We start from the raw sequence: 11,979 nt of genomic DNA on the forward strand, positions 1-11,979 counted from the left end.
AAAAGGGTGTAAGGCATGTAACTTCTGGGTTTTGATTTTCTGCTCTCTAATCTTTACTGCTGAGCATATCTCAATACAGTGCAAAGTCTGAAAAAAAAAACCGACTCTTTGTCCAGCTGGCTTTATTGCATGTGCAAGAAACATCCGCTGCTCAATATTCACAACACAACACAACTCACAAACGCATAAGTTAGGAAAAAGAAAAAAAATACACAACTTTATTCTGCAAGCGTATGTACTTACAAAAAAAACCCCCCAAAAAAACAGAGCAAGTACATTCTGTGTATATTCAGAATCCCAAGTTTTAGCAGTAAATTATACAACTTTGATTAGAAGAGACGGTTTAGCTGCTGCCGAGGTGTTTAGTGTGGCGTCCTTGAGCGATGGGTTTCCCTGAGGTTTTGCTGGAAAGATCTACAGTGGCAAATGCCAGCGTTTTCCCCTGCTTCAGAACTTGTGCAGTGATGAGGACGTCTTCCCCTATCTTGGCAGCATTCATGTACCTGCAGCATAGTGACACACACACACACACACACACACACACACACATTACTTGTTTATGCAGCTCATCTTCAATAAGGCAACAAAAAGCCACTGAAGTGGAGAAAGTGAGCTGACAATCTTGAAGGGAATGTTTTTATACTTCCACTTGGGTCTTTATTGTTTCTAAAAACAGCACCTGTTTGGCAATAACTTAATGTTTCTGGTGTCTGGACAACAAGCTGTTTCAAAAACCACCACTGCCTATTACCGCCCACTGAGATGAGGATGCTTGGTCAGCTGGTTTTACTGCTGTGTGCACTGTACAATGGCTGTTGGAAAACACGAGTTTTCAGAAATGACTTGCTGCATTCTTGTTGGTTGTGCAGGAGGCTCTACTTCTGCTTTTCAAAGATGTACAGTTGTATAATTACACATCTATCTGCAGCCAATTTCACATGTGAGGGTAGAAGTTGAGTGTATGTTGGGTGTGGTCAGTGTGTGGTGTGGTCAGCGTGTGGTGTGGTCAGCAGCAGCCTATTTGGATTTAAAGTGTCAAGAGGCCTTAAAATAGCTCATTCTGGAAGGAGCTCAACGGCAAAACCTGAGGAGACTAAAATATCATAATCTAAAAATGATTATATGTTTTGTACAGCCCATACATCTAAAATAATGATAATGGATCCGCTTTAAGAAGCCTTTTTTTATGGAGATATGTTGGCTGAATTATGCATTTTTAAAGTTTTAAACATGAGCAAACACATTTAGTCCATCTAAACAGAAAATTTCCATTTACAGTGCTTTGTAAAAGTATCCACACTCCTTGAACCTTTTCAAATTAGAGAGACTCCACCTTTTGCTTTAACTCAATCTGCAAATTGTTTAGTTTATATCTCTGGCAGCTTCCCAACCAATACATTCAGTTTATATAAGCATCATCACAGCATGATGCTGCTACTAGCATGCTTCATTGTGACTACTGTGTGTTCAGGGTGATGTGCAGTATTAGTTTTCAGTCAAACACATGCAGGTTGCTCAAATGTTATATTTTCCTGCATGTTTGCTACATCCCCCAAATGGCTTGTTCCAATATTTAAGCAGGACATTTGTATAGCGTTCCTTTAACAATGGCTTTCTTCTGACCGCTCTTCCTTACAGGCTAAATTTGTGAAAATCATGATGATTAATTCTGTCAACAGATTTCTACATCTGTGCTGTGGATCTCTGGAGCTCCTTCAAAGTAACCGCGAGCCTCTTGGCTGCTCCTCTGGATGCTTTGTTTTATTAAAGGTGGCAAAGTAAAAGGGGCTGAATACATTTCTTAAAAAATGCTGAAAGCCACGTATATGTCTGTGTCACTTCACTCAGCTGTGTTGGTGTGACCCAGGAGTCTGCAATCCTTTTGACCCCTAGTCCAGCTAAATGAAACTTATGTGGAGCCCAAAATGTTACCTAAGCTTTTTTATCTACTAAAAAAGGTAATTTTTAAAGAATAACCGCTTTATTTTTGTTTTTATATGTTAAAATAAAGAAAGAACGGACAAAAAATTTGATATTTGTGAAAAAATGATTGAAAAAAAGTTATTTAAGCTGAAGTTTATAAATCTATGCTGTCTGCACCTCGTAAATGCTTGACAGTCAAACTTCTTGTCTCTACAGAGTTCATGCTAATTAAGTTGATTCTGAATATGAAAAAGCGAAATCTTACATATTATGGCTACTTTTAACGTCATTCGGTGCGACTATTCCATGAAAAAAAAACACAGGAAACTGGATTTACTATATATTTAAAACCACTAGCTAGTTTTTTTTTTATCACTTTTGACAAAGTTATTAGGAGTCACTGGATGGCTCAAAGAGCCACGGGGTGCAAACTCCTGGTCTAATCCATAATTTCTCAGTGAAATTCAGAAAAAAATGTTGCTGCAACTGTAAAAACGTAGCAGCAGAGAACACATTTGCAATGCACCGTCTTGATACATGATTAGGGCATTTCTAAACTCACGTTATATTCATATCCACGCTGACCCCTGGGGCTCCTCTCTCACTGTACATAATGGCCATGGTAGAGATTACGTCCACCAGGGTGGCTGTCAGCCCGCCGTGCAGCGTCCCTCCCCGGTTTGTGTGCTCCTCTTCCACCCGCATCTCACACACCACCTTCCCGGGGCTCGCAGACACAACGTCCACCTATGGACAACATCTGAGGTTGCAGTTTGAAAACGCAAAAAAATCCTGGGCTTGGGTTCAAAATATCTGTTCACATTTACCTTGCTCACGACTCTGTCGAAGCCCGAGTGGTCAATCATCGCTCTCATTATTTGTCTCAGTGAGTTTAAAGTCAAGGTGCTCATGTTTGACGGATATAAACGAGGACAATGTCAAAGTTGTGTTTATTTCCAACAGGAAGTTGCTGCGTTTCATAAATCGTCCGGGTGGAACTTCAGTAGATTTACAGGAGAGCACCAAAAGTTGTGGAGAACCATAAAAACGAGAGCACTATATGTACTTATATATAATGATGAACGTAATCTATTGTATGTTTAATGTTTTTATTTTATTTTTTTATTGAATCTTTATTTCCCGAAAGGTTGCGCTTCTTCACTGTGATTTATGCCCCAATTTTAACATGGTGCATTCAAGTCAAATCTTACATCTGAAAGAATTACAAGGTGACTATTTAATTTTACCTTCAAAGGTTAAGATAAAATTATTTTTTACCTTAATAAAATTAAGGTATTTCTTTTAACCTAACTTCTTATTCAAAACGTCCCAAGAGACAAATTTGACTTTGGCTTCTACTGGATTCCTGTGAGTTTTATTATCTAATAAAATGTTATCAAAGTTCCAATGAGTTTTATAGTGTCAATTTTCTGAAATTCTACAACATATTAAAATGAACCTGATCCAACCACAGCTAAATCTAAAATTTATTATTACTATGTGCAATGTACAGTGCTGTGAAAAAGTATTTACCTCTAAAAGATTTCTTTTCATTTTTATCGTCACACTCACACTTGAATGTTTAGATAAAATTAATGATAATATCAGGCAAAAAATAGCCTGGGTGTGCACAAAAGGTAATTTTAAATTATGTTTTCTTTTATGAAGGGAAAAACTTATGCAATCCAACCTGGTTCTCTGTGAACAGAGCAATCATTGTCGCCTAAACAGAAAGTGTCTGAGAGGATGGATTGGCTGAATGGATCTCAAAAAGCAGCACATCATCCCTCAGTCTAAAGAAATTCAAGAGGAGATGAAGATAAAGTCAGTGAGATGATCAGTCCAGAAAAGATTACAAACCTGTTTCTAAGACATTAGACTCCAGTGAATCACAGCAACAGCCAATATCTACGATTGAAAAAAATCATAGAAATGTAGAGAATTTTCCCAGCAGTGGATCAGAGATCCATGAAGGAACACTGAGAATAAATGGCACTTCTCCCATGGACTACCATTGTACATACCAGATAATGTTTTAGCATTATTAGTAATGGCCTTATGGCCTTATGGCAACCAAATTATTGAGCTGATCTAAAAGCAGAAAATAAATAGATCTTCTATAGAGTTCATAAACCGAAATATTGTTTTGAAGAATCTAGAATAATTCACTCCAGTTTTGACCTATATTTTCATTGTGGTTAACATCTTGACTCAATGTAAAAGATTGCCAAAAACACATGAAATAATTTATTTTTGTTTTCATTATAAAATTAAATATTTCATTAATTTTAATCTGCAATTTGTTTTTAGAGAGGCAGTTCGAGCTGTTTATAATAAAATCCAATGAATTAATTTTAAGTTTTATGTTGAACGGTAGTCTAGTTTACTAGGTGAGTTTGAACGGCGCTAGCTTGACTACCGTTGCCTTAAAATACCATATAGAAGCGCAACGAACAGAACCTGCACAACACCGGAAGTCTTTCTATGTTACACATACCCCTGTCACTTTGTAATGAGAGAGACCACAATGAAGTAAACATGCGCTGAAATCCTATTCTTGTGTGTCATTCCGCTTGCAAAAATTGTTTCTACGACAAAAAAAAAATGGCTTCTACATCAAACTCGGAGTCGCTGTCTGTGTCTGATTTGGAAAAAAGCAGGAGTGGACTTTGCGAGGAGTTCGCTACTATAACGGGAACTGATAGCGCCGTGGCTCAATGCTACCTGGCTGAAAATGACTGGGAGATGGAGGTACAGTAATTAGTGCTTACAATAATACTAATGCGTCAGAGACAATGCTGCTATGTCCACACAGCTGATGCCCATTTTATTGATTTGTTCATTGTGTTTACGTGAGGAAAACGCCATTATCGCCTTAAGATACAGCCGGACAGATTTTATTTACTCTTAAAAAGATCCTGTTTTCTACAGAGAGCTGTAAACTCATTCTTTGAGGCAGACATGGAGAGAATATTTGAGGAAGACTTTCAGGAGAGTGACTGCATCCCTCCGGAAAAAAAGCAAAAAGTCGAGGAAGAACCTTCAAAGGAGTGGTGAGTCAACTCTTTCAATCGTACAAGTTAACGTAACAAAGTAACTCTGACGTTAGAAAGCTGAGTACAGTTATAATAGTGTCTGAAAACATATCCAGCATCGATTTGACCGGCGACAGTCCAGTTGCACGAAAACCACCAGATGAAGATGATGGCAAACTGTCCCTGATCTCCTGGAACGTGGATGGACTAGACACGGACAATCTGGCAGAGCGTGCCAGAGGCCTCTGTTCCTACTTGGTGCTGTGAGTAAAACTACAGGCTTACAGAAACAAATCTCTGGCTAGATTAAAGTAATTATAATTAATAAAGCGAGGTTATATGGGGGATAAGTATCATGTTTCGCCAGAACTTTCTACATATTTCTTAGATTTTAAGTGGTCAGTAATCACACGAAAAGCATTTGAGTTTTTATTTTTTTTTTTATTTTTTTTTTTTACCTTTTTTACTTGTAATGCCTCTCGTTACATAGATACACCCCTGATGTGGTATTCCTGCAGGAACTCATTCCTCCTTATGTTCAATACTTGAAGAAACGGGCTGTCAGCTACCTCATCATTGAAGGTAGAGTATGGCTCAAAGAGGCCTTTCCTCAGAAATAGACTCATGCTACAGTAAAATCCAAACACAAATATCAATAACATATGTTTCTGGTGTGCATTGATTGCACACATATGCTCTCCACTGATTATGACAGTTTTGGGTTAAATATACTGATAAGATCTTCTGTAGTTGCCGATTAGTAACATATTGGTCTAATTTCCAAACCTATAGGAACCCTGTAAGCAAATCAACTGGAAAACGATTTAAAAGTGTATAGTTTTTGAAGTAAAACACGTGTAAAAAAGTTGAAATTTGCACTTATTTAACTAGTGTTACTTCTGAATTTGGCTCCTTGATGAAAGTTCCTCCATTTTTCCTCAAACTGGATTTCTACTGACTGCTGTTCCCTGCAGTAATGATGCAGACTACTCACACGTCGTCCATACAACCCCAGTAATACGATGATGATGATGAATAAATACATAAGGTATCCTTTAAAACTCCTGCTGTCTTCTGAACTCCATTTGAAGGTGGTGAAGAAGCTTACTTCACAGGAATGATGCTAAAGAAATCCAGAATAAAATTCTTGGAGAGTGAGATCGTAACTTATCCCACCACACAGATGATGAGGAATCTACTTGTAGCTCAGGTATTTCCACCTTTACTTGTTTTTTTTTTGTCTCCTTTTTTTCTTTTTTCTTTTTTTTTTTTTTTTTTTACCAAGAATCCCACCAGAATGTGACACACAGTGCTTTGCAAAAGTATTCACAAATGAGCTTTTTCACTTTTTGTCATGTTACACCAGTAAACGTTGGTGTATTTTCTGTTATTGTTCCTCTACCACGTTTTTTAAGAGGCTTTCTTCCTATAGTTCTCCTTATTTATCAGCCTTTGTTTCCCCATAAACTCTGTTGAACATCTCTGTCTATGTTGGAGAAGACCGTCCCGCAACATGATGCTGCCATTGCTGTGTCTCGTCATGCAGATTCTGTGTCAGGACTATGTGCAGTGTGGGTTTTCCTCTACAGTGGAGTTTTAAATGAAGGGCAGAAGTTTTAGTTTCATGTGAATGGAGCGTCTTCTTCCAATGTTGTTATTTTCTTGCCATCTTTCACAAAGTAAATATCTGTGGATAATGAAAGGTTGGATTATTTTGGGATACTTGAGTTAAAATGAGCTAAATACAAAAGGACACAATGCTTTTTAGATTTAGGTTTGTAAATTAAGAATATTGTATTTTCATTATTTTACAATTAAGCCCCACTTTGTCTCTCTATCAAATAAAATCCAAATTAAATACATTGATCTGTTGCTACACGACAAAGGCTGAAACGATTAATCAGATTAATCGTGGCAAACTGACTATTAGTATAATCGTTAAGTAATTTAGTAATTGATTAATTGTTAGCTGGAGTATACAAACTCAAAAAAAAAAATGCTAATTTGCTGGAAGAACATACTGTAAATTTTTTTTTTTAAAGTATACAGTTTCTTTTTAAGATAAAGAAAATCTTTGTAATTATGTTCTACCCAGAACTCACCAAGTTGGATAGTTTGAGCTTCAGCCAGTTTAAATTCTCTGAAAGAAAATCTTTTAATAAGCACCTTTTGCTATCCAGTTATTAATCAGTTATTAAACCCCCAAACATAATCAGCCAATCAGCTGTACACTGTTTTGACGTCAAGTCAAGCAGAAAAGGCTGAGATTTTCACATGTTATTAGAAGTATTTATTTCTTTATTTTTATCTGCTGATGCATCCTTTTCCACAAATGACCAAGCGTACACTAAAAAAATGCTAAGTTATTGCATTTTAGGCGATAAGATGTTTGTTTTCTCATTCAAACTCGGAATAGAATTGTTGATTTGCATCTTCTAGTGCATTTCTAATATTATATTTAAGTTGTTAAATAAAACATCTGCAGAATGTAACAGGGGTTTTATCTGATGAATTGCCTGAATAATTATTGGTTGCAGCCCTGAACGTGTCGATGTGAAAAGGTTGAAGGAGTATGAATACTTTAGCGAAGTGACTCTAAATGCTGCATGTCTGAAATCAGGTGACGTTCAAAGGTCAGAAGTTGTGCCTGATGACTTCCCACCTTGAAAGCTGTAAAGGCCACGCTCAGGAGCGGATGAAGCAGCTGCACACGGTGATGCAGAGGATGAGAGACGCTCCTGATGATGTCACCGTGCTGTTTGGAGGGGACACGAATCTGAGGGACACCGAGGTCAGCGTTTCCTCGCAGCACTGAGTCGACGTCTTCTTCAACGTATGTTATAAATTCCTCTTTGCTCTGGGCTTGTCAGGTAGCCAAAGTGGGCCTACCGTCCGGCGTCTGTGACGTGTGGGAGCGACTGGGCAAGCAGGAGCACTGCCGCTACACGTGGGACACCAAGGCCAACAACAACAAGACCGTCCCCTTCGTCAGCCGCTGCCGCTTCGACCGCATCTACTTCCAGCCAGCCTCTAAGGAAGGAGTACCACGCCTGGCCCCGGATCACATGGCCCTAATCGGACTGGAGAAGCTGGACTGTGGCCGCTACACGAGCGATCACTGGGGCCTTTACTGCAGCTTCACCGCAGGGTAGAAACACTCGAAACAGCTGGAAGCATTTTAGCGAACATCTGCTGCTCCGTTTTTTGTTTTTTTTCACTGAAAACAGGCCCAAGCTGACAGTTGTTGCTTGTTAATGTTAGGTCCTGATTTGTTTTATCTCCATGCAGTTTTAAGATGAGTCAATAAAAACATTCGTACTATTTGGAAACCACAGTTGAGGTGGAAATTTCATGCCTTCCATCCGATTCCCATAAAACTGCTGACAGAAAAATACCACTGTGAGACGTGACAGCAGCCTGAGTCTTTTCACATGCTTCTGTCTTAATGATGAAGGTGACCGCAACAAGTTTTTCTCTTGTACACAACAAAAAACTAATAAATGTACATTTTGTTCTTATCAAACCCATTGTGTAAGTTTCCAGGCATATATGGTGTTTGCATGTTGCCACTAGAGGGCAGTATTAAGCTAGAGTGCTTTTTGAAAGCAGTGTTACTGTCGTAGAAAATTTGAAACACAGATGGACCTATAGCTTAAATACTAAACATCTGAACTCAAACTGGGAAAGAAAATACTTAGTCAGAAAGAAGATGTTTAAACTGAGAACCACAGAGTTTGGAAATATCAAAGGTAACCTGGATGAATACAGAATGCAGTGTTTAAATTAGGTTTCTTTTTTTTTTTGTTAGGGAAAATTAATCAGACAAAATGATCTGTACCCTTGTACCCAGGTCAGAGTTCAAGACTCAACAATAAGAAATTGACCAAAAATGGCATTGGGCTGTACGAGAGTTCAAAGGACAAAACCACTGATGACCAAAAGCAACTTGATCCTCAAGAAAAATACTCTGTGGACTCACGAGGTAAAAGTGAAACATTTTGGAAGGAACGTCTCCTTAGATCTGGTGTTTAATAAATTAATCCATTCACCGTCTATGCCCTCTTATCCTGGCACAGCAGTGGGCTGTGTCTATCTCCAGTTGTCATTAGGTAAGACCTGGTTTCACTACGGGCAGGTTTCCACCCCAAAGAAACGCTTAAAACAAACTCAGCATTCAGAAATAGGACATAAGTGGGATCGTTTGCTGCTTCGGCACTTTAATGACTCGCTGTAATTGATGGAAATTGTCTCTAACACACATGGTCCTGAAGGAGAATGTCCCACCATGACCTTGAGCTCAAACACATTAGTGTCATGCTGCATCAAAATGATCTAAAACACAACAAAAGTGAAGGTCTTTGGATTGGCCTAGTCAAAGACTCAGCTGAAATTTGCACTATGACCTTACAATACAAAAACACAAAATCTTACCAAGTATTTTTGGTCTAGTTTCTGATGCAAATATCTTAGTGCACTTGAAATAAGACAAACTTAGCAAGTAGGTTTTCAGCATGATAAAGGAGCTTGTTTTAAGTCAACAATTTAAAAAAAAAAGTACTAGTTAAAAGTAAAATAATTTGTCAGTGCAGCAAAACATTATTTCCATATTATTTGTTAAACTATGGGGTGAAAATATCTTGTTCCTCCGTAAGATAATTTCACTCATAAGTAGCACTTTTTCCTAAATATTAAGGAATTACTGACTCAGAACAATCCCCTTTATCATGCTTAAAAGTTACTTGTAAGTTAGTTTTGCCTTATTCCAAGTGTACCGTGATATTTGCGCTATAAGCTAGACTGAAAATACTTGTTAAGATTGCATGATTTTGAAGTGTAAAAGCGCTGCAAATACTCAAAAAGAACCTCCAGTTATTAAAACAATTCTGCATAGACAAAGGAGTAGACAAAAATCCTCCAGAGCTGCCGCCTGAACTACGACAGTCACGTTTTCGCATACAGTCAGGTTGATCTGGTTTGTTTTGTCCCATAATAATTTTTAATCTGAAACATCTGAGAGGAGCAAATATGTTTTCACACTGCACCATTATTATTATTATTTTAGATCAGATCCATCTTGGCAATCTGTGGCAGGTTTTTATGACATCCTCTCCATCCAGTCCAAGATGTTGATTGCGTTCAGATTATTCTCCGCTGCAGCAGAAGACGGGCGGACATTAGGAGAAGTCACACACTGAAGTGAGTCCTCCCTGGTAGCCTCATGCCCTCCTCTCTTGTTTGTCGTTCTGGTTTTCTTTGCAAGGACATCAGGATAAAATCCCTTAGCAATCTGTACACACGAAAACATAAGTCCTATCTGCTTTCTTGTTGGAGACGTTTTTGTACGAACATTTAAGGTTTTTCTCTATATGTAAACGTTTTACATATAGGGATAGATGGATGGATGGATGGATGTTTTATATAAAAAGAAAAGGAAAAAAAACACAGCAGCCAGCTGCAGATTAGAAGAATTTTCACTGACTAAAGTAAAAAATAAAGACAAAAGAAAATCCCCTCATACTGTAAAGCCTTTAACTCAGAGATCAGGAGCAGCTCATATAAGATCCAGCAGCTGTCTGAGCCAAGACACCAGTCATGTGATTTATCCCTCTGCCTGGAGCAGCGACTTCCTGCCACAGGCCCGTCTTCCTCCTCCACAAATCCGCAGCCACTCGCACCGTAAGTTTTTCGCCCGTAAGGCAGCGTGGATCTGCTCCAACATCATCTCGCTTTCCCCCCTCGGCCTCTTTTATCATTTCGCTCCTCGTCCCGTCCAGAACCATCAGTCTCACACATGTATTTCAGGAGCAGAGCCCTCAGTGACGGCTGCAGCTCCTCACTGGAGCTCCGTCATTATGAATATCCTTAGAATTGCCCCCGACGTGTCCATGTGCTGACTGGGAGCCTCTGGGACGAGCTTGTCCTTCGGCGTGGTGTTGGAGGATGAGGATGATGATGATGATGGATCTGACTCAGATCTGACCCCAGTCCAGAGAAGATCAGCAGATCGTGTGAAGAGCCTGAGCTGCAATGACTCACACAAGGAGTAGAAGCTTTGTTTCTTTGTAAGTGTTGGACTCTTGACTGGGATTTCTCTGGAAAATCCGGGATCTGAGGCTCAAATCCCGTCCGATGTCAATCTGAACCGTTAAAAAAAAAAGAAGAAAAAAGTCATCTCCCTCTTTCTGCATCCGTGTTGTCACTGGAAAGACGAGAGCAGACTTAAGTGGTGCTCCAGTCCACTGCGCGCTAACTGCATCCGTCAGAGCTTTACTACAAAATCACTGTGACAAACGGCCCCAGAAGCCACTGTTATTATTTCTGGCCGTCCAATGCTGCTGCTCATTCTCTGAGTCCTGACGGTGGAGGAGATGTTTGCAAGAAAACTGAGATTATTTCAGATTATCTCGGAGCGAAAAGTGGAGATACTTTTTTCAGAGGCAAAGCAAAAGTAACAGTCTAAATTTGAACAAGAAAAGGAAGTCAAAAGTAAAAAAAAAAAAAAGTAATAATAAATTCAAGACACCATGATGTTGTATGTTAAATAAATGCTTTAAACAGAAGAACATTTTAGCTGAGAAAAAATATAAAAAAATTCAGATTCAGTATTTCTAGGTAACTGCAAACATAAAAGAACAGAAGTTCGATTGAGGAAAAATATTACATAAATGCAAAAACAGAAATTGAGTTTAACATAATTCCAAAATAAAAAGAATAAAATTCACATCAACAAAATGCAATTACTGAAAAGTGTCTAGAGATTTAGAGATAGAGGATGATCTTCCAGCAGATGGCACAAAACTGCTTTCAATACAAAGAAAAATGCTGCAAATTAAATAAATATTTTTGAAGTTACGTCAAAATGAATGCGAAATAAAAAATATCAAAAATATATGACAAATTATGGCAGAAAACGTACTTCTTCTAAAATACAACTGTGACAGGGTTCTCTTATGATTTAGTCAAGCATAATGACTAGTCCAAGTCGGAGATTGTTTTTAGAGGATTTTATTCAGCATCAGAT

The 11,979-nt window shown here is 38.5% G+C and overlaps 2 protein-coding genes across 3 annotated transcripts; one reads left to right on the forward strand and one right to left on the reverse strand.

Annotated features, from left to right (window-relative positions):
• Window positions 1-105: 105 nt before the first annotated feature.
• On the reverse strand, window positions 106-2,914 carry acot13 (acyl-CoA thioesterase 13). Its single transcript, XM_044137925.1, has 3 exons — window positions 2,751-2,914; window positions 2,486-2,670; window positions 106-503 (listed from the first exon to the last, which is right to left on the reverse strand). The coding sequence occupies exons 1-3, from the start codon at window positions 2,832-2,834 to the stop codon at window positions 344-346; spliced, it is 429 nt and encodes a 142-aa protein (XP_043993860.1). The 5' UTR covers window positions 2,835-2,914; the 3' UTR covers window positions 106-343.
• A 1,456-nt stretch (window positions 2,915-4,370) lies between these two features.
• On the forward strand, window positions 4,371-9,124 carry tdp2b (tyrosyl-DNA phosphodiesterase 2b). Of its 2 annotated transcripts, XR_006372683.1 has the most exons (8): window positions 4,397-4,674; window positions 4,855-4,976; window positions 5,075-5,221; window positions 5,449-5,540; window positions 6,050-6,168; window positions 7,579-7,749; window positions 7,829-8,412; window positions 8,809-9,124. XR_006372683.1 is itself a non-coding variant. In XM_044137926.1 (7 exons), the coding sequence occupies exons 1-7, from the start codon at window positions 4,528-4,530 to the stop codon at window positions 8,108-8,110; spliced, it is 1,080 nt and encodes a 359-aa protein (XP_043993861.1). In that variant the 5' UTR covers window positions 4,371-4,527; the 3' UTR covers window positions 8,111-8,484. The 2 variants fall into 2 exon arrangements, 1 of the variants encoding a protein (XP_043993861.1); XM_044137926.1 differs by lacking the exon at window positions 8,809-9,124 and having other exon boundaries at window positions 4,371-4,674; window positions 7,829-8,484.
• The last annotated feature ends 2,855 nt before the right edge of the window (window positions 9,125-11,979 follow it).

The sequence above is a fragment of the Gambusia affinis genome, linkage group LG14 (genome assembly GCF_019740435.1).
Source record: "Gambusia affinis linkage group LG14, SWU_Gaff_1.0, whole genome shotgun sequence".
Taxonomy (NCBI): Eukaryota; Metazoa; Chordata; class Actinopteri; order Cyprinodontiformes; family Poeciliidae; genus Gambusia; species Gambusia affinis.

Excerpts from the sequence above, each read along its gene's own strand:
- acot13 (XM_044137925.1), bottom strand. The coding sequence starts at position 2,834 with ATGAGCACCTTGACTTTAAACTCACTGAGACAAATAATGAGAGCGATG. Across the intron at positions 2,671-2,750 it reads TCGACAGAGTCGTGAGCAAG|GTGGACGTTGTGTCTGCGAG; the intron begins GTAAATGTGAAC and ends TGTTGTCCATAG. Across the intron at positions 504-2,485 it reads AGCGTGGATATGAATATAAC|GTACATGAATGCTGCCAAGA; the intron begins GTGAGTTTAGAA and ends ACTATGCTGCAG.
- tdp2b (XM_044137926.1), top strand. The coding sequence starts at position 4,528 with ATGGCTTCTACATCAAACTCGGAGTCGCTGTCTGTGTCTGATTTGGAA. Across the intron at positions 5,222-5,448 it reads CTCTGTTCCTACTTGGTGCT|ATACACCCCTGATGTGGTAT; the intron begins GTGAGTAAAACT and ends CTCGTTACATAG. Across the intron at positions 7,750-7,828 it reads CGAATCTGAGGGACACCGAG|GTAGCCAAAGTGGGCCTACC; the intron begins GTCAGCGTTTCC and ends TGGGCTTGTCAG.